Below are 22,433 nucleotides of genomic sequence, written 5' to 3' on the forward strand. Positions count from 1 at the left end.
TATATTTTCAGAAGCTGATAGTATTGGTGGTAACATCCAGAAATTCAACTTTATACATAAAATATGAACTTCCACTGTTATTAATGTGTAAATGAACTGCAACACTCCATCGTTCCACAAGGTGGAGCTGTGACAGAAACAGAAATATCTAATTATGTCTCATAAATGTGTTCAGAATATGTAATAAAGTCCAGGTGGAGGAGGTCAGACAGTGTGACAGTGGAGCTGATCTCAGAGCAGTTCAGACTGCAGCACTGAGAGTCGTCTCCACTGGTTGTGATTCCTCTGTCAGTCACTGCTGGATGAAGCTCTCCTCTCCACTCTACCTCCCAGTAACATGGCCCAGTCAGAGCTGATGCTGCTGCTTCAACCTCTCTGGATCATCAGGACACAGCGGATCCTCCAACACAACCTCCTTCCTCACCACTCACTGTTAATGAGATCACTTCCATCTGAGGAGAGAAGGAGACAGAGGACAGCAGAGATAAATCAGTGTTTACAGAGACTCCCTCCATCAGCACATCCAGTATAAAGAGCAGCAGGGACTGAACACATCATTACTGCAGAAACAGAGAGACATTCACTGCCCACTGGAATGATGCATTTACTGCTGTTAGGGTTCAAAGCTGATAAAAACCACAGTCTCAGTCACATTTGAATGTTTCATCTGAAATCTTACAGGACAAATGTGTAAATATTCAAACTATTTGGACAAACAAGAGACAAGTGGACAGATATATATCTGATGTTAAAGGTCCTACATGTTCATACAAAGACTGAACAGCCACACATCAGCTGTGGGTACTGGACTCCAGCAGAGGTCCTGGTCTGTACAAAGACCACATGGTCACTAAATGTAATTATGCTTGTTTGCAGACTGATCTCAGAGCTGTGACAAAGACCAACTGATCAGTTGTTTAGTGTAAAATGAGAGAACAAACAGTGTGAGATCAGACTGGATGAATGAGGACCACTGTCTCTATACATCTTGTAATGCTGTCAGCTGGAATCCAGCTTTATTTCCTGAACACATGAACACAACAACAACAGTCGACTTCAAATCAACTCAAACACATGATCACAGCAAGCTTCTGGCTCTCTGATTGGTTGACTGTTCTCTCTCTGTCTGTCTGTCTGTCTGTCTGTCTGTCTGTCTGTCTGTCTGTCTGTCTGTCTGTCTGTCTGTCCGTCCGTCCGTCTGTGGTCTGTGGTCCGTCCGTCACTGAGGAAAGCAGCAAATACTGGATCTGTGTTTAGTCCAAGACTGCTGGAACCAGCATGGACTGACTCAGACCCTCTACTGACCTCAGAGTCTCCAGTCTACAGTGTGGACTCTCCAGAAAACCACACAGCAGCTTCACTGTTGAATCCTTCAGATTGTTCTTACTCAGGTCCAGCTCTCTCAGATGGGAGGGGTTGGACTTCAGAGCTGAGACCAGAGAAGAACAGCTGATCTCTGACAAACTGCAGTGCCACAATCTGAATAAAGAATAAAAGATGTGAGTTTATAATTAAACAGTTGAGTCAGTATAAACATTGTACAGCTTCACAGAAATGTTGGAAAAGAAATACTGAATATATTTGTTACTGTCTGATAGTTGGAATTTTGATTATTTTATTGTGTGTTGTGGTTTTCTTGTCTCAATGCACCTCAATTGATGTCTATCTGACAAAAATTTACTTTCCTTATTGTTATTATCATTTATTAAAAAAGCTGATATTGAATGGACCAGTGTGGTTCTCTGATTTCTGGTCTGGTGCCACAATGTTTGAAATTTGATCTGGAATCTCCAAGCTGTATTTTATCTTGAAAATTGACCTCTGTGCTGTCTCACTTCCTGTCAGTTTGATCTGTTCAGGGCTTGAAGCCAAACAGATGTAGTGGCTGAACTGTGTAATTAAAGCTATGGCGTGTGTCATGTGACGCAAACTGACCAAACAGACTTTTCCTCAGAAGGTCACATTGTGAAAGAAGCGGCTGTAAAACAGTGGATATGTTGTTTTTAAGCATCAACACCCCCTCGTTTCACTGTCACAGTTTGATCCATTCAGTCTGTTAACATTTTTAAAGTCTAGAAGAGTCGGAAGATTAAATAATTTTATCTCCATTCGTGGTTAAATAATTAAGTATGTACAATATGCTTTCATGGATCTGAATGATTCTGCTGCATACAGTGATATTTGAGGTAGTTGTTATGCACATGTACAATTAATTCAGTTCAATTCATAATAATTTCTTTATCAGCTCTGTGATTTGGATCCGCTCCAAAGTTTATTGGGTTCTTCCTTAGCCAACGCTACACTCTCCCAACAAGTTTCATGACAATCAGACCAGTAGTTTTTCTATAATCCTGCTGACAGACAAACCCTCAAACTGCATGGAAAGCATATCCTCCATGTCGGAGGTAAAAATGGTGTCTGACCTCAGAGTCTCCAGTCTACAGTGTGGACTCTCCAGAAAACCACACAGCAGCTTCACTCCTGAATCCTTCAGCTTGTTGTTACTCAGGTCCAGCTCTCTCAGATGGGAGGGGTTGGACTTCAGAGCTGAGACCAGAGAAGAACAGCTGATCTCTGACAAACTGCAGCCCCTCAATCTGAATAAAGAATAAAAGATGTGAGTTTAGAAGACAATGTTCCTGCTTGACTCCTCATGCCTGCCAGCTCAGTCCCTGACACCCTCACTGTAGTTTCATAATGAACTACAAATATTTCTACACTTCTCTCTAGCATTGTGTTTTATGCCGTTGCTTCAGCAAAGAATCTCTCACTCACAGTACAAATATCTTTGATTGATGATGTAGTGGACAACCTGCCTCACTGTGTCCCTCCTGTACAGACAGACAGACAGACAGACATGCAGACAGACACTCTCTGGAGCAGATAGAGTTTGTTTGACAAGCACAGACCAGGTAAAGTAACAGTGAACGGCAGTGAACTCATCGCTTGGAGTCAATGTCACTGGTAACTAGAGGTGTTGAAATTAATCAAATAATCGATGCATCGCGATGCAGACATGGCCATCGATGCAGTGGCCGACCATAACCGATTATAACACAATGATGTCGCTCGTTAATTTTCTGGCCGCGGCATAAACATTCAAATGAAAAATAACATTTTCAGTAGCCTAACCCGTTTCATCTAGACCAGTACTTCTCAAATAGTGGGGCGCGACAGGCAGGGGGGACTGACGGGGTTGACGTCAGAGGCAAGAACAGCAAGTGACGGTAACCGGCATAAACGTATTAAGACCAGGAAATACGACGAAGCCTACATAGCCTTTGGGTTTACCGTGAATACGGTCGGAAATGAGGAGAAACCTGTGTGTGTTTAATTTTTAAACTCTGGCAGCGGACAGCATGAAACCAAACAAATTAAGGCAGCACCTGGAGACCTTACACCCCAGTTATGTCAATAAGCCACTGGACTTTTTTCATCGGAAGCTCGATGAGTATCTCCAACAGGCCGGTCGTTTAGTGAGCGCAGCTTCACTAAATAAAAACGCACCGTTAGCCTCGTACAAACACCGCCACATCGCAAGGTGCAAAAAACCATCACACAATAGCAGAGGAGCTAATACTCGGCAGCATTGGACATGGTCACAATCATAGGTGAGAAAAGTGCTGAGACACTGAATACTGTCCCTCTGTCCAATGACACGATCGGGAGACGTGTGTGTGTGTGTGTGTGTGTGTGTGTTGTCTGCTGTGTTCAGACTGTTAAATAAAAAAGATTGTTTATATCTTACTACTTGTATTTTTGGATGAAAACAACCATATGAAGTAATATAGAAAACTGTATTATATTGAACTATACAGTATATTAATGCATTCGGTCAAGTCAAATATCCTATATGGCTTTAATAGAAAAATGTATTTGAAGCATCGTGATGCATCGAGGAATCGAATCGAATCGCTGACATTATAATCGTAATCGAATCGAATCGGGAGATCAGTGACAATTCACACCTCTACTGGTAACCTCGCTGTTTTCCATCATTATGATTGGTTCCCTCATTAACAACGAGCCTCCTTCACATGCGGCTCACCTGCTGTTATTAAAACGCAATCTCAGGTGGTTTTTGGGCGACTTTATAAAAGTTACAGCTGAAGAAAGTCAACAGAGACACAAACAGAGACAGAAAGAGGCGGGGCAGGCTGGTGTGTGTGGAAAACAGTAACATTACTGAAGAGAAAAGCAAGGTGATTAAAGTATTCAGTTAAGTAATGAAATAAGTCAATAACAAAAGATATACAACTAATCAGGTGTAATTTAACCGAGTCTTTCAGATACTTCGAATAAATAAAGTAACCCCCACCCACCCCTGTCACCCTCCACACCATATATAAACTATCATCCTGTGGGAGACACTGACCACTCTTTGTGACTGCACATTAACTTCAGTTCAACTAACAAAAGAGGAACAAAAGGACATTTAAACTTTATGGATATAAGTTATGTACAAACATGAATTAGGTTTAATCGTTAATGAAAGATATCAGATCTACAACAGTAACAGAGTCAGTGAACTGACCTCAGAGTCTCCAGTCTACAGTGTGGACTCTCCAGAAAACCACACAGCAGCTTCACTCCTGAATCCTTCAGGTTGTTGTTACTCAGGTCCACCTCTCTCAGATGGGAGGGGTTGGACTTCAGAGCTGAGACCAGAGAAGAACAGCTGATCTCTGACAACCAACAGCCCCACAATCTGAATAAAGAATAAAAGATGTGAGTTTAGAAGACAATGTTCCTGCTTGAAATCATTCAGTGTTTAATAATCTGTTCAGAGCTGAAGAAGGTTTACAATGTACAAGTTTAGAAAATGGAAACTCCAAACACCTGAACCCAACAGGATGCAGGTTGCAAACTGTAAAATACAAAGAGTTAAAAAGAGCTCTCATTAATATTAATGACAACGTGCTGCTGCTTCAATAAAGACGTAGTGACTTCAGCTCTTAACCTCTGCAGCTCCACCAGTGGCTCCATCTATACAAACTCATGTTGAGCAGCCAAACACAAAGAAAAAGCCACAGAAACTGATTGAAGGTTCCACTCAAGATCCTAAAGTTTCCTGTTGTCTCTTCTATTGGTTGTTTCAAAAGTCAAAGTCAGCTTTAATGTCAATTCTTCACATGCAGACATACAAGGAATCAAGAGGACGTTTTTCATTCACTGACGGTGAAACAGATAAAGTGCACAGGCACAACAGATAAGATCAGACATTTCCTAATACTAAAATTTAAACATTCAATTTCACAACAGACAATAAAATATAAAATATACAATAATATAAAATATACAATACTTATGGTAGTGCAAAAAGGCAGATGGTAATGGCAGCAGGAAAATTATGTAAGATATATTTGTAACAGTAACAGTGCAAAAGAACAGTCAGTAAAAAACAGTAATTAAATAAACAGCAGCCAATTTTAATCTATGCAGAATGTGGTGATAGTAATGGTAATACTAATAATAATAGTAGTGCAGGAAACAGTTTGTCCAGAGTCTGGAGTGATTTTTTTTTTTTTGGGGGGGTTCAGCTTCCTGGCAGCCTGGAGGATGTGGCTGGGGGAGAGAGGGTACTATTATTATTAGTATTACCATTACTATCACCACATTCTGCATAGATTAAAATTGGCTGCAATTTATTTATTTACTGTTTTTTACTGACTGTTCTTTTGCACTGTTACTGTTACAAATATATCTTACATAATCTTTCTGCTGCCATTACCATCTGCCTTTTTGCCTTAAGTGCAGACATAAGGCTGATATTATACTGATCCACACTGAGTATCTCAGTAAGTGTCTGGCCGTATCCCCTTTGTCTAAATGTTCAGATATTTCTTCAGCTTTCATTAGATAATCCTGTTCTTCACTACATATTCTCACAAACTGACCATATGGGATGTTACTTGCAGAGGGGATATTATTGAAAATGTATCTGTCTTCCCACAAACCCATGAACAAGCTGGCATAGTTAGGGGTGAAAGGTGAACCCATACTCATCACCTGAGGCTGCAGGTAATACTTGCTATCAAACATAAAGTAATTAGATTTTAGGATGAACTTAGTAACATGACATTAGCAGTTCCACTGAGAGAGCAGCTCTCCTGGGTACAACATAAAAGTCCATAACTTCTAATCCACCATTATTTGGGATGCTGGTGTACAAACTCTCCACATCAAAAGATCCCAAAAAGGAGTTGTCAGGCAGAGAGAGGTCAGCCACCAATTTCAGAACATCTCTAGTGTCTTCTATCTCTCTCTACAGGTAATTTGGACCCTCAGAGAGAGATCAGACACTCGGTCTCCTGGTCTTCCCTATTTAGTGGTGTAGAGGGACAGTGGTAGGACCTCCAGGATATTTCAGCTGTACATTTACATTAGTTTTCTTCTTGTTGTATGTAATGTGGTGTAATTCTTGTGGTTCTGTTAGATTAATCGTGCTGTTTTTAAATGTATCTTGCTTTATCTTTTGCAATATGTATTTTTGTATTTAATGTTTGTGCGATACTCTCACCGTTGTAAAATATATAAACACTTTGAAATGAGAAAAGGACAAAAATTAAGACTGTGACAGCACGTGACTGGTCATGTGACCCAGATGCAGCATAGTTGTCACACCTGTGAGTGCTCATGGAAATTACCTGAGTGAACCTGAGGAAGCTTCAAGTGAAACACGTTGTTCGCTCTTTAATAAATTCACTCCAGTGGTTAATTCAGATGTTTTACTTCATGGTTCTGCAACCGACCAGCTGACTGTTGTTGGCAGTGCATGGGGAGTTTACGTCTGAATATAGTTGTTACTGTCTGATAGTTGAAATAGAGATTATTTATTTATTGTCATCATTTATTTTAAAACCATGATGTGGAATATCAGATTAAATCCAGAGCTGAAGAGGTTCACAGTGAATTATTCAGTGTAGATTCTTCTTGTTATATGAAGGTTTTAAATGTGGAGCTCAACATTGCTCTGCCACAGTCAATGGACTAAACCACTGAAGAAGAAAACAGCCTTTAGCATTAAGATACTCAGTGTGGATCAGTATAATATCAGCCTTATGTCTGCACTTTACTGTCAGCACAACTTTCACATCACATTCATCTCAGCACAGAAATAAAACATGGTGTCTGACCTCAGAGTCTCCAGTCTACAGTGTGGACTCTCCAGAAAACCACACAGCAGCTTCACTCCTGAATCCTGCAGGTTGTCGTTGTAACTCAGGTCCAGCTCTCTCAGATGGGAGGGGTTGGACTTCAGAGCTGAGACCAGAGAAGAACAGCTGATCTCTGACAAACTGCAGCCACACAATCTGAATAAAGAATAAAAGATGTGAGTTTAGAAGACAATGTTCCTGCTTGAAATCATTCAGTGTTTAATAATCTGTTCAGAGCTGAAGAAGGTTTACAATGTACAAGTTTAGAAAATGGAAACTCCAAACACCTGAACCCAACAGGATGCAGGTTGCAAACTGTAAAATACAAAGAGTGAAAAAGAGCTCTCATTAATATTAATGACAACGTGCTGCTGCTTCAATAAAGACGTAGTGACTTCAGCTCTTAACCTCTGCAGCTCCACCAGTGGCTCCATCTATACAAACTCATGTTGTGCAGCCAAACACAAAGAAAAACCCACAGAAACTGATTGAAGGTTCCACTCAAGATCCTAAAGTTTCCTGTTGTCTCTTCTGTTGGTTGTTTCAAAAGTCAAAGTCAGCTTTAATGTCAATTCTTCACATGCAGACATACAAGGAATCGAGAGGACGTTTCTCATTCACTGACGGTGAAACAGATAAAGTGCACAGGCACAACAGATAAGATCAGACATTTCCTAATACTAAAATTTAAACATTCAATTTCACAACAGACAATAAAATATAAAATATACAATAATATACAATATACAATACTTATGGTAGTGCAAAAAGGCAGATGGTAATGGCAGCAGGAAAATTATGTAAGATATATTTGTAACAGTAACAGTGCAAAAGAACAGTCAGTAAAAAACAGCAATTAAATAAACAGCAGCCAATTTTAATCTATGCAGAATGTGGTGATAGTAATGGTAATACTAATAATAATAGTAGTGCAGGAAACAGTTTGTCCAGAGTCTGGAGTGATTTTTTTTGGGGGGGGGGTTCAGCTTCCTGGCAGCCTGGAGGATGTGGCTGGGGGAGAGAGGGTACTATTATTATTAGTATTACCATTACTATCACCACATTCTGCATAGATTAAAATTGTCTGCAATTTATTTATTTACTGTTTTTTACTGACTGTTCTTTTGCACTGTTACTGTTACAAATATATCTTATATAATCTTTCTGCTGCCATTACCTTCTGCCTTTTTGCCTTAAGTGCAGACATAAGGCTGATATTATACTGATCCACACTGAGTATCTCAGTAAGTGTCTGGCCGTATCCCCTTTGTCTAAATGTTCAGACATTTCTTCAGCTTTTATTAGATAATCCTGTTCTTCACTACATATTCTCACAAACTGACCATATGGGATGTTACTTGCAGAGGGGATATTATTGAAAATGTATCTGTCTTCCCACAAACCCATGAACAAGCTGGCATAGTTAGGGGTGAAAGGTGAACCCATACTCATCCCCTGAGGCTGCAGGTAATACTTGCTATCAAACATAAAGTAATTAGATTTTAGGATGAACTTAGTAACATGACATTAGCAGTTCCACTGAGAGAGCAGCTCTCCTGGGTACAACATAAAAGTCCATAACTTCTAATCCACCATTATTTGGGATGTTGGTGTACAAACTCTCCACATCAAAAGATCCCAAAAAGGAGTTGTCAGGCAGAGAGAGGTCAGCCACCAATTTCAGAACATCTCTAGTGTCTTCTATCTCTCTCTACAGGTAATTTGGACCCTCAGAGAGAGATCAGACACTCGGTCTCCTGGTCTTCCCTATTTAGTGGTGTAGAGGGACAGTGGTAGGACCTCCAGGATATTTCAGCTGTACATTTACATTAGTTTTCCTCTTGTTGTATGTAATGTGGTGTAATTCTTGTGGTTCTGTTAGATTAATTGTACTGTTTTTAAATGTATCTTGCTTTATCTTTTGCAATATGTATTTTTGTATTTAATGTTTGTGCGATACTCTCACCGTTGTAAAATATATAAACACTTTTAAATGAGAAAAGGACAAAAATTAAGACTGTGACAGCACGTGACTGGTCATGTGACCCAGATGCAGCATAGTTGTCACACCTGTGAGTGCTCATGGAAATTACCTGAGTGAACCTGAGGAAACTTCAACTGAAACACGTTGTTCGCTCTTTAATAAATTCACTCCAGTGGTTTATTCAGATGTTTTACTTCATGGTTCTGCAACCGACCAGCTGACTGTTGTTGGCAGTGCATGGGGAGTTTACATCTGAATATAGTTGTTACTGTCTGATAGTTGAAATAGAGATTATTTATTTATTGTCATCATTTATTTTAAAACCATGATGTTAATATCAGATTAAATCCAGAGCTGAAGAGGTTCACAGTGAATTATTCAGTGTAGATTCTTCTTGTTATATGAAGGTTTTAAATGTGGAGCTCAACATTGCTCTGCCACAGTCAATGGACTAAACCACTGAAGAAGAAAACAGCTTTTAGCATTAAGATACTCAGTGTGGATCAGTATAATATCAGCCTTATGTCTGCACTTTACTGTCAGCACAACTTTCACATCACATTCATCTCAGCACAGAAATAAAACATGGTGTCTGACCTCAGAGTCTCCAGTCTACAGTGTGGACTCTCCAGAAAACCACACAGCAGCTTCACTCCTGAATCCTTCAGCTCGTTTCCACTCAGGTCCAGCTCTCTCAGATGGGAGGGGTTGGACTTCAGAGCTGAGACCAGAGAAGAACAGCTGATCTCTGACAACCAGCAGTCCCTCAATCTGAATAAAGAATAAAAGATGTGAGTTTAGAAGACAATGTTCCTGCTTGAAATCATTCAGTGTTTAATAATCTGTTCAGAGCTGAAGAAGGTTTACAATGTACAAGTTTAGAAAATGGAAACTCCAAACACCTGAACCCAACAGGATGCAGGTTGCAAACTGTAAAATACAAAGAGTTAAAAAGAGCTCTCATTAATATTAATGACAACGTGCTGCTGCTTCAATAAAGACGTAGGGACTTCAGCTCTTAACCTCTGCCAGCTCCACCAGTGGCTCCATCTATACAAACTCATGTTGTGCAGCCAAACACAAAAACCACAAAACCAGAGTTAAGTAATGAAATAGGTCAACAACAAAAGATATACAACTAATAAGGTGTAATGTTACAAAGTCTTTTAAGATAGTTTCAATAGATAAACTAACCCCCACCCACCCCCGTCACCCTCCACACCATATATAAACTATCATCCTGTGGGAGACACTGACAACTCTTTGTGACTGCACATTAAGTTTAGTTCAATTTACAAAAGAGGAACAAAAAGACATTTAAACTTTATGGATATAAGTTATGTACGAACATAAATTAGGTTCAATTGTTAATGAAAGATATCAGATCTACAACAGTGACAGAGAGTCAGTGAACTGACCTCAGAGTCTCCAGTCTACAGTGTGGACTCTCCAGAAAACCACACAGCAGCTTCACTCCTGAATCCTTCAGGTTGTTGTTACTCAGGTCCAGCTCTCTCAGATGGGAGGGGTTGGACTTCAGAGCTGAGACCAGAGAACAACAGCTGATCTCTGACAAACTGCAGAGCCTCAATCTGAATAAAGAATAAAAGATGTGAGTTTAGAAGACAATGTTCCTGCTTGAAATCATTCAGTGTTTAATAATCTGTTCAGAGCTGAAGAAGGTTTACAATGTACAAGTTTAGAAAATGGAAACTCCAAACACCTGAACCCAACAGGATGCAGGTTGCAAACTGTAAAATACAAAGAGTGAAAAAGAGCTCTCATTAATATTAATGACAACGTGCTGCTGCTTCAATAAAGACGTAGTGACTTCAGCTCTTAACCTCTACCAGCTCCACCAGTGGCTCCATCTATACAAACTCATGTTGTGCAGCCAAACACAAAGAAAAACTCATTTACTCAAGATCCCAAAGTTTACAATGATGTCAGAATGAATTTTGGGGAAATGTGAACAAAAGACATCTACAATATTTCTTTTAGTAATAGTGGAGTCATAAAATCAAATCAGCTTCAGTTTAAACTATTCAGTCAGTTTAAGCAAAATGCTGGAAAATAAAATACTGATAATAATTGTTATTGTCTGATAGTTGAAATAGAGATTATTTATTTATTGTCATCATTTATTTCAAAACCCATGATGGGGAATATTAGATGGAAATACAGAGTGAATTATCCAGGAGGAGTCACGTGGGCACGGCGAACAAGATGGCAGCTGATTAGGGATCCGACGGGTAAATTTGTGATGATACCAAAGTATAGGCTCAAGTTATATTACAATACTACCCACGTTGCGAAGAGAAAACAGCTATTTTGGAAAATTGAAATAACCGAAATTAAGCGAAAATGGCCACGTCGAAATATTTCAAAAAGTCCTCCACATGAAGAAGAAGGCCCAACAGGTGACCCCCCTCCCAGTCTCGACTGTCTGTTTACAGAAATTACTAAAATGAGCAGCACACTGCAGAGCATTGCTACAGTCGTCTCAACTATTAATCACAGGCGGGAGGAGCAGTAACTCACGGACCAGATAAGGTTTTATTTTAGTTTTTCATTTTAAAGCTGTACATGTCAGCTTCAGGACTGTCAGACTTTTTCTGGCTTGAATTTAAGTTTTTGCTTTTGGTGGTAGTTTTTCTTTTGCGCATTATGTACTGGAAACGTTCTTTTTCCAGGTTAAATGACAAAATATGAACACTAACAGAGTACAGGGTTTTAAAGAATGATAACACAGAAGGCATAGACATACAGGTGAAGAGTGCTTCAAACAGGAACAGTGAAGTAGAGATGGATATGGAGATATACAAAGATGATTAAGAAATGTATTAAGTACGTGTCATGGAATATTAATTGAAGTGGAAATCCAGTCAAAAGACGCAAGGTATTGTCATATTTAAAACTAATAAGGCAGATATAGTTTTCATACAGAAAACCCACCTTAATGAGGGTGAGGCAGCTAAATTCAAACAGGCTGGGTAAGGCATGTTTTTCACAGCTCACTCTCAAGTTCACGAAACTGAGTTATTTATTTGGTTAACAGGAGGATACATTTTGTGCTGCTTAAAGAGGTTAAAGATACAGAGGGAAGAATGATATGTGTGCAGGCACTAATAGAGGGTATGCAGGTGATATTATGTAATATTTATGCACCTAATAAGGGACACCCACACTTTTTTCATGAAGTGAATAGGGTTCTAGGGGAAATGGATGGGCAAATAAAACTGGCAGGAGACTTTAACCAAGTGATGGACCCTATTTTAGACAAGAGTCAGTTTAAAGGTCCACTGATGACTAAAGACAGGGAAGCAATTCATATGTTAAAAGATGACATGGCGCTTGTGGATGTCTGGAGGCTTACTAACCCTCGGGAGAGGGAGTACACGTTTTTTTTCCCATTGTCATAAGTCACACTCCAGAATTGACTTTTTCTTAATTGCAAGCCCTTTAGTAAACAGTGTAGTTAGTTGCAGTATAAGAACTATTGCTATCACAGATCATGTAGCGGTGGAATTATGTATAGACACAGAATTGGACATGGGTAAGAGGACTAGATGGAGAATAAATAAATTATTATTACAGGACAAAGCTTTAGGACATTGTTGGGAGAGGATTTGAAATATTTTTTTGAATTAAACACTGGCAGCACTAAGGAAATTGCAACAGTTTGGGAGGCCTTTAAAGCATATATAAGAGAGAAATGAATAGCTTGCTCTTCTCAAAACAAAAAAGAGAGCCTAAACAGAATCAAGGAATTAGAAGGTGAAATTAAATTAAAGGAAAAGGATTTAGCGGAACATTTTTCAGAACCACAATATCAGGAAGTTTCAGCTGCATGAAATCTTTAACAAAAAAGTAGAATACTCCTTTTTTATGAAGGTGGGGAAAAAACTGGGAAAATATTAGCTAGACAAGTGAAAGAAAAAGACTCCTCAAATATAATTTCAGCCATCAGACAGGGAGATAAATTAGTAACCTTCAACAATATTACAAGGAACAGTAGACATCATCGGTATCTCGCGATGACAACCAAATAAATTCTTTCTTCTTTAACATTAATATGCCTAAGCTCAACCCTGATCACGCAAGGAAGTTAGAGTCGCCTATAACTGTAGCAGAAATAAGGAAAGCTGTGTCATTAATGAACACTGGGAAATCACCAGGTTATGATGGATTTCCTTTGGAATATTATAAAGAGTACATAGACATTCTTGCCCCAGTCTTGGTGAAGGTGTATCAGGAGGCATTTGAAAAAGGCCACATGCTGCCAACATTTAATGAAGCTTTAATATCTCTGATTCCAAAGAAAGACAGAGACATAACAGACCCATCTCATTTTAGACCTATTAGCCTGCTCAATCTGGATCTTAAAATACTGTGGTGGTGGTGGTGCTGGTGCTACGACTTCAACAAGATTTACCCAACATTATACATCCCAATCAAGCAGGCTTTATGAAGAACAGATCCTCATCGGACAACATGAGGAAATTAATACATCTAACGTGGCTTACCCAGTCCAAAAATGTGCCTATAGCTGCTATTTCCCTGGATGCCGAAAAGGCCTTTGATGAGGTGGAATGGAGCTTTCTCTTTTCCGCTCTGTCACATTTTGGGTTCGTCCCTATTTCTCTCAATGGGTAAAGACATTATATAAAGAACCAAAAGCAGCAGTACCAATGGAGCTATATCACCCTTTTTCAGCCTGTCTAGAGGCACTCGCCAAGGCTGCTCTTTGAGCCCTCTATTTTTTATAATTTGTCTAGAAACACTGGCTGTTAGTATCAGGAATAATGGGAGAATTAAGGGAGGAGAGGGTGGGGGACAGGAACATAAATTGTTTTCTATATGCTGATGATATTTTAGCTGTAGTGACAGACCCTGAGGCATCTTTACCACATCTGATGGATACTATTCAGTCCTACTCTAAACTGTCAGGATACGTAATTAATTGGAATAAATCCGAGGCTATGCCTATGACTGCCACATGCCACCACTACATGGTGGAAAAACTTAAATTTAAGAGGGTACCTCAAGGCATGAAGTGTCTTGGAATCAAACTCAGTCAAGACCTAGGAGAGATGCCCTCGTTAAACTTTAACCCGGTGTTGCAAAAAATTAGAACAAATTTGGAGAAGTGGCAAAAGATAAAACTTACTCTGTGGGGAAAAGTCAATATTATTATAATGATAGTAGCTCCTCAATTTAACTATTTAGTAATGATGCTTCCAATCATGATACCGCCTGCCATTTTTTTTATGATGATATAGTTAAACAGTTTTTATGGGATGGGAAAAGAGCAAGGATAAAACTAAGTAAACTCTGCGCCCCCAAGGAGAAAGGGGGATTAGGTTTACCAGCTCCAAGGTTATATCGGATATCTTTTGAAATGGCTAAACTAGCCAAATATTGGAAAACGACAGACAACAAGCAGGGTTGGATGGAGATTGAGAATGAGTTATGTTGACCATTTAGTGTCAAGGAGCAACTTTCTCAAGAAAGTAAAACAACAAATCCAGTTCTTGTGCACTCTAAGGAAGTGTGGGCCAAGGTACACAGAATGTATAAGTTGTCGCAATACGTACAGATATATGCTTCATTGAGGTTTGATCCTGCCATACATATTGGTAAAACGTCAGTGTATTGGAGGCAGTGGCGTTCAAGTGGTGTATGTACTATAGGAGACCTGTACAAAAATGGACAATTCATGTCTTATGAGGAATTATCGCGTCAATTTAAACTCAAAGGCAAACAACATTTTTGGAAATACTTACAAATCAGGGACTGTGTAAAATCTCAAATTGGTAATTGTTCAGAAAATTATATTTTGGAATATCTGAATGCGCCTGTGGAGGTGGGCGTGGTTTGCGCTCAGCTGCAGGAGAGAGAGGTGTGGGGAAGGCTTGGGAGAGCGGCACCAGGTGAGTTGATTACCTCACCTGCTGATGATTACCTGATGACGCTACCTTTATCTTTGCAGTAGTGTGCTGGACCTGGGGGAGATGCTGCCGGGAGTGCCACTGAGAGTCAGGGCCTAGGCTGCTGTTGTGCGTGGTATCAGTGGCGCTCTAAATAAAAGTATGTCAACTTCCGAGTTTGATTGCTTGTGTGCTGAGGGAACCCCGACTGTAGCCCAACGTGCTACAGCGCCACAGGAACGCTGCACAGCCTCACAATTTTATAGACTAACAAACCATTCAGTAAGTGGTGAGTCCTCTAATGTAAAATTGTTATGGCAGAGAGACCTGAGAATAACCTTTACACAGGAGAAATGGTTGGGTGTACTAGCAGACTGTGGAAAGTATGTAAGGGAAGCAAGAAGGAAGTTCACACAATATAAGATCATGCATAGATATTATCATACCCCTGTGAGATTACATAGAATGAAATTGATGAATGATAATATGTGTTGAAAGTGTAAAACTTTTCTTCACTGTGTATGGGAATGTGCATTAGTGAGTCCACTTTGGGTTAAAGTTGTGGACTTCCTGAGTAACTGGTCAGGTTCAGTGATTCCCCTGATTCCTGCTGTATGTTTACTAGGGGACAGATCACAAATACCGATGAAAGCTGCAGGCAGCGTTGGGCGGGACCTCGCACTCCACGCAACTCGGGGAGTGCTGCGGCCGCGTCATGGGCCGTCATAACACGTGCGGACCACAACATGAATATCTCGCGTAAATTAGCTCAAAATCGCCACGCAGTGCTCACTTCCTGTTGCCAGTAGGTGGCGCTATCGCTATGTCTGAATGTTGTCATGTAGACATGTTCAAGGCGAGAGTGTTATTAAACGTGAAGTTTCATTGAGATTGGACTGCGTACGCTGAAGTTATGAGCACTGTTTTATGGCGAATCTGCTGAAATTGACAAGTTGTCACTGGCACGCTGTTTAATGTACAGTCACAGCTCAACTTTTCAGTTTGTATGACGACAGAATTCAAAATGGCCAACTTTGACCTCACACCACAGACACGCCGTTCAACGTACAGTCTGAAATAGCACAACTTTTAATCAGCACCATTTTTTGACTGTACTGACCAATTTTGAAGTAGATCTGATAAATTCCCTAGGAGGACTTTGTTCAAATACAACGCGAAAAGTTTGCCGAAAGTGAAAATGAAAATCAAAATGGCCGACTTCCTGTGGGGTTTCAGGTATGGGTCCAAGAGGCTTTTTTGTACGTCCCAGCATGTTACACAACCCTACCGAGTTTCGTACATATCAGTGAAACGTGGCGCCGGGGCTGCTGTTTTTTTTCATGTAGGGGGCACTACACACACGACAAACAAGATTTTTGGTATGTGAGCTTCAGGCACCTCTCTACACGTACCCTGTGAATTTCATATTCATAACTATTACGGTCTCCGCACAGTGATTTATCATGCCACCAGAGCGCCACCTAGTGGCGGATTGTTGACACATTTTTTGTTTAGTGAGCCTCAGGGAGCCATGGGGAAGCATCGTACCAAGTTTCATCTTAATCATACATACTGTTTTAGAGATATAAACTTCTTCATTTTAAAGAGCGCCACCTGGTGGCGATGGCCTGAAGTTGTGCAGGATGCTTAAGGAAGACATGAGGAAGTATGGACCCAAGTTTGGTGTCAATTGGACAAACCAATGTGGAGAAATGGTCCACTTCCTTTTTTGATGAAAAATCCACAGGAAGTTGGAATTTTAGAACGTGCTGGTTTTTTAAAATATCAAAATTCTGTTAATCACTCTTTTATTATGAGGGTTCTCAGATGCTACGTGAACATTTATGTGTGAATCGGACAAAGTGCATGGGGGGAACACGGAAAAGTAGTTTATGGACATTTCGCGCTCTAGCGGAGAAGAATTATAGGCGGAAGTGGGCGTGGCCTATATGGGGAGATTCAGCTCCATTCACCGAACGCGTGGATTCGAGTTTTTTGAATGTGTGACAACCTTTGCAGAAGTACGCCACCTAGTGGCCAACCCGAAAGCGACGCATAGAATATACAATTTTTCACCAGGCCTGACCACTTTGCCAAATAAAATTGACTTTTCGTATATGTTCAGGGGGGCAAAAACGCAATCAAAAGTGCTAAAAATAATAAGGAAGAAGAAACAAATACAATAGGGACCTCCAGCGGTCGCTGGAGCGGTCCCTAAATATATCAAAAATAACTTTTTCTGTCATTATGGTGGGCTTGGTCACAGCCTCCAGAATTATCTGAAGACACTGGAGAATGGCGTCTCCTAATCTGAAAGACTGGACTAATTCAATGGTGGAGACAGCATCTTATGAGTCTATGCCCCACAAACTGTCGGCTAACAAGGAGGATGGGATGACCTCTTGGGATCTTTTTTGGACCTACACAAGGACTAATGAAAACTCAGCCTAAGAAATCAGAGACTAAATACAGCATAGCTTCTTTGTCTTTCTGTAGACTGGTTTCCCCTTATATTTCTTACTTTATTTTTCCTCTGTAACAGGTCATATGTTTATGCCAAGATTTCAAAATGTATGACCAACCCTGTACTCATATACTCTGCTATTAAGAATTCAATAAAAAATTTAAATGAGGAAAATAAAGAGTGAATTATTCAGTGTAGATTCTTCTTGTTATATGAAGGTTTTAAATGTGGAGCTCAACATTGCTCTGCCACAGTCAATGGACTAAACCACTGAAGAAGAAAACAGCCTTTAGCATTAAGATACTCAGTGTGGATCAGTATAATATCAGCCTTATGTCTGCACTTTACTGTCAGCACAACTTTCACATCACATTCATCTCAGCACAGAAAGAAAACATGGTGTCTGACCTCAGAGTCTCCAGTCTACAGTGTGGACTCTCCAGAAAACCACACAGCTTCACTCCTGAATCCTTCAGCTTGTTGTTACTCAGGTCCAGCTCTCTCAGATGGGAGGGGTTGGACTTCAGAGCTGAGCCCAGAGAAGAACAGCTGATCTCTGACAAACTGCAGTCACTCAATCTGAATAAAGAATAAAAGATGTAAGTTTAGAAGACAATGTTCCTGCTTGAAATCATTCAGTGTTTAATAATCTGTTCAGAGCTGAAGAAGGTGTGTGTGTGTGTGTGTGTGTGTGTGTGTGTGTGTGTGTGTGTGTGTGTGTGTGTGTGTGTGTGTGTGTGTGTGTGTGCAGGAGTTTAGCTAAGGCAGTCTCTGTGTCTGAGACCCGCACATTCACCACGCCACTGCCAGTGCAACAAAAATGCAATTCTTTCTTAATGCAGTGCAGCTGTTCACCTGTATTATTGAGGAAAATACAATTATTGTATCAGGACTCAGTATCAGCAGATACTAAAGGGGTGTCGGGGGTGGAAAAAAACGTGACATTTTTACTGTGGTACTGAATTGGTATAGAGAATTATTGAATTTCACTGGTATTGGTATCGACTTTTACATTTCTGGTATCATGCCTGTAAATATTAGGCTGCGTTCCATTAGTAGTTCCACTTCCCCTCGTTCACTTCCCCTCAGCCCTTGGTATGACGTAACAGCATACGTCGCACGGAGGCCACTTGGAGCGCGGAGGGAAAGTGGGCGGGGGAGGAGCAGGGGATTTAAATGAAACGCACTTGCCCTTGGAGTCTACTCATTGGCAGCGGTCAGCGTTATAGCGGCAATGACGTAAACTGCAATGCACTGTGGGCAGGGCCGCCTTAACCTAATGTTAGGCCCCGGGGCTGAGAGGTTTTGTAGGCCCCCCATCCCCTCGATTAATAGAGTCTCATTTTAAAAATGTGTAATATCTAGGTAATCTACATCATAAAATGCATTAGTTTCTTTCGAGACATACAACAGTGAGTTTTCCCTCTTTGAGCCAGAAAACACCATAATATTGTTATTAACATATCACTGAGCCCACTTGAGCATAAACACAAGACACTTTATTTAAAAACCACACACAGCAACTTATGGTGATAATAAAACCAAAATGTGCGAAAGTATGATTTCAAACGATATTATGAAAAACAACCCACACCAACCATCACCTGTCTGCACAAACATTGATAATAACTGATAACAGCATAAGCAAAGAACAGAAACAGATCAAAGTAGGAGCCTCTTCTCTGGCCTCAGCGGGCCCTGTGAACCAATCACATGCACCTGCACAGACAAACAAACACACTCCATTCAGCACCATGGATAGCAACATGGCCTAATGCCAGGTACCAAAAAGATGAGCCTGAGCAACATTTATAGAAGGTTTGCAGTATAAATGTGAATTTCTCTTAAAACAATGCACAACCACAACAATTTAAAACCTGCACAAGCTATAAATACAGCACTTTCTTACCTTTTAGAAGTGCTTTCGTCTGGTCTTCTTTAAAGAAAAGGCCCTAATTATGTCCTTAAAATCCAAATCACGAAGGATGTCATGCTCAATGGACATCAGTGTGAGATGACTGACTCGGTCTTGCTGCATGCTTGATCGCAGTCTGTTTTTCACCAAGCCCAGTTTGGAGAAGGACCGTTCTCCGCTCGCGTTGGTCACTGGCATAGTCAGGAATAGCCGTAGAGCTATGTCTGTGTTTGGAAACACTGTATGGAGTTTTCTTCCTCTTAAAAATTTCAGTAACTCCACTGCAGATGTGCTGCTCACATTTTCATCCTGTACAAATTCTCTGAACTGTACCACCTCCTCCACAAAGTCCTCTTCCAAGTCACTGTTGTATTTCCTCTGCAGGCTCAATGCTGCTGAACGGAGGTCTTGGGGGGAAATCAAGTGCAACCCATTTAAAAACCCGAAGTTTTCACACACATCTTTGTATGACTGGTACCTTCTGTCCAGTTCTGACACTAAACGGTCAATCATACAGATATACACAGATGTACAAAAGCGTTTGCGGCCTGATAGCTCGCACTCAGGCTCAGATGACTCATCAGCCTGTCTCTTTCTTTTTTTCTTTCGCTGGGTGTCTGCTTTGTACTCATTAGACACAATGGGGGACATGATCCTTGCAGCTGTCTCAAAGCTATCAAACTCATCCCGGAGGCCTGCTACATATTCACGCAATGAACGAACCAGATCCACAGCATTGCACAGATCCAATTCCACTGCTTGAAGTGCAATACTCACACCCTGGAAACGTTGAAGGATGGCATTCCACATGTTGGACATTAATGCAATTTCCAGTTTGTTCATCTTTTTGTGCAGTGCCCTAGCCTCCTCTCTTGTGCTCAAATTCTGGTGCTCATCATCAGCAATGTTGAGTAATGACTGCTGGATCCCTGCGTAGTTCTGACATAGGGCTTTAGTTGCGACAGCGTGCGCTGACCATCTTGTGTCAGAAAGCGATTTCAAAGTCTCTATTCTTTTATTATCATTGGGCTGCAACCCTGCCCTGATCATCTGCCAGCGTGAAGTGGTCTTTGATGAAAAGTTGAACAAAGCTTGTACAAAACTGAAAAACTGTTCAGTCTCCTCACAGCAGTTCACACTGTTGACCCCCACCAGGTTTAGGGTATGTGCTGCACAGGGTACCCACTGTGCCAATGAGTTGATCTGCTTGATGCGGGCCTGCACGCCTTTGTAGGCTCCTGACATATTATTAGCATTGTCATAACATTGTCCTCTACAGTTATTAATGTCAATGCCCATCTCCTCTAAAACACCAATGATTGAGTTGAACAGTGCTTCTCCCGTGTGGCTTTCAATAGGGAGGAACTTCACAAAGCGCTCTTCTATACAGCCCTCTGGTGATACGTACCGCAGGATGAAAGTCAGCTGGTCCACATGTGTGATATCTGGCGTGGAGTCCACACTGATAGCGAAATACTTTGCGAGTTTCACTCTGCTGATTACTTCCTCGAGCACTTTCTGTCCCATCAGCTGTATGAATTCCTCACACACATTCAGGGAGAGGTAGGATAGGGTTCCTCTGCCAGCGTTTCCATATTTTTCAATATGAGCCTTTAAAAAAGGATCAAACTGGCTGATCAGCTCCATGCACCCCAAATAATTGCCGTTGTGCGTGTCTCCAAACCTGTGGCTGTCACCCCTGAAAGCAAGTCCCCGTTCAGCCAAAAACTTCACAGCAGCAACAACTCTCTGTAGAACCTGTGTCCAGTATTCACACTCCTCATTGAACTGTTTTTTGAGTTCTGAGTCCACTGTCCCACTGTCAGCTGCTTGATTGATGTAAGCAATCATGGCAATCTTTTCTGTGAATGTCACAGCTTTCATGTTCTGCGATACGATCATGAGCATGTTTCCAGTCAAAATAACCCCCACTCACAAATGCTGACTTCTCCTTGTTCTCGCCAAATATTTTGCAGGCAAAACAAAACACTACCTGCTGATGGTGAATAACAGAGCCACTCTCTGGGCACACACTCTCCGTTACTGAGTTTGCGTTTGAAATGCATTTTTGAGAAAAATCTTCTCTGCTGTTTATATTGGCGTTCCGATGCCGACACGTCAGCATCTTTATTTTGACAGGACTCCGGTCCCATTTCCGCCCAATAAGCCCGCGCTTTTGTGTCAGTATTGTTTCCCCAGCGGCCCGGGTCACTGTTATATGGGTCATCTTCATCATCAGTTACAGGGAGAAGCTCTCCTCCTAACTGGTTTGCGGCCTGGTCCTCTCTCTGGGGCTCGTGTGCTCCGCCCTCCTCCTCCCCTCCATTGCTACGGGCGGTCCCCTGCTCCTCTTCAGCTACATCCACCTGCGCGGCCTGTGCGGCCTGCGCCTCCTCCACTCCCTCCGGTGTGTGGGATAGCCATCCTCCTCCGGTGCTGAGTCCATCTTCAGTAACAGAAGTAGCTGGTTTAAAAAATCCGGTGAGCTTTGGGATGTTTTTTAGCAGATCTTTTCGCGTAACTCCTTCTTTATAAGTTTTTTTCTTTTCTGGGCACCACTCTCAAACGTCCTCCCCGACATTTTCCACTTAATGTCACTCAATCATAGAGGGTCACACCCCAAAACTAACTATAGACATTCTGATAGGTAAGCCCACGGGCCATAGGCTATGGGGCCACGTGGGTCACTCCTAATTTGGCTCAATCAGCAACCATTTTGCTGACCTTTTATGGGAGGCCCCTGAACTTGGGAGGCCCCTGGGCTTCAGCCCAGGTAAGCCCGTGCATTAAAGCGGCCTTGATTGTGGGTGATATCCACCTCGGAGTGACCATCGTTGTTCACTCGCTCCCTCAGCCCTCCGAGGGTCCATCTCCAACCAAATGTTCACTTCAGTTTTCCAGACAATTGGAACGACACTTATGATGGCGGCGGGGATTCCCCGAGGGCAAGTGAATGATGGCATGCTGAACGACTGATGAAACG

General features: G+C 41.2%; 1 protein-coding gene across 1 annotated transcript in view; it reads right to left on the minus strand.

The window, feature by feature from the left end:
* The window catches only part of LOC127350631 (protein NLRC5-like), a 151,624-nt gene extending 129,593 nt beyond the window's left edge, over positions 1-22,031 (minus strand). Inside the window, exons 1-11 of the mRNA XM_051377445.1 lie at positions 22,007-22,031; positions 21,694-21,896; positions 20,633-20,980; positions 19,984-20,230; positions 17,944-18,127; positions 10,560-10,733; positions 9,739-9,912; positions 7,137-7,313; positions 4,535-4,708; positions 2,424-2,597; positions 1,306-1,479 (exon numbers count right to left, since the gene is read on the minus strand). Of these exons, the coding sequence (XP_051233405.1) occupies positions 1,306-1,479; positions 2,424-2,597; positions 4,535-4,708; positions 7,137-7,313; positions 9,739-9,912; positions 10,560-10,733; positions 17,944-18,127; positions 19,984-20,230; positions 20,633-20,980; positions 21,694-21,896; positions 22,007-22,031 (2,054 nt within the window). The remainder of the gene's footprint in view (positions 1-1,305; positions 1,480-2,423; positions 2,598-4,534; positions 4,709-7,136; positions 7,314-9,738; positions 9,913-10,559; positions 10,734-17,943; positions 18,128-19,983; positions 20,231-20,632; positions 20,981-21,693; positions 21,897-22,006) is intronic.
* Positions 22,032-22,433: the final 402 nt, after the last annotated feature.

Source organism: Dicentrarchus labrax, unplaced genomic scaffold (genome assembly GCF_905237075.1).
Source record: "Dicentrarchus labrax unplaced genomic scaffold, dlabrax2021, whole genome shotgun sequence".
In the NCBI taxonomy this organism is placed as follows: Eukaryota; Metazoa; Chordata; class Actinopteri; family Moronidae; genus Dicentrarchus; species Dicentrarchus labrax.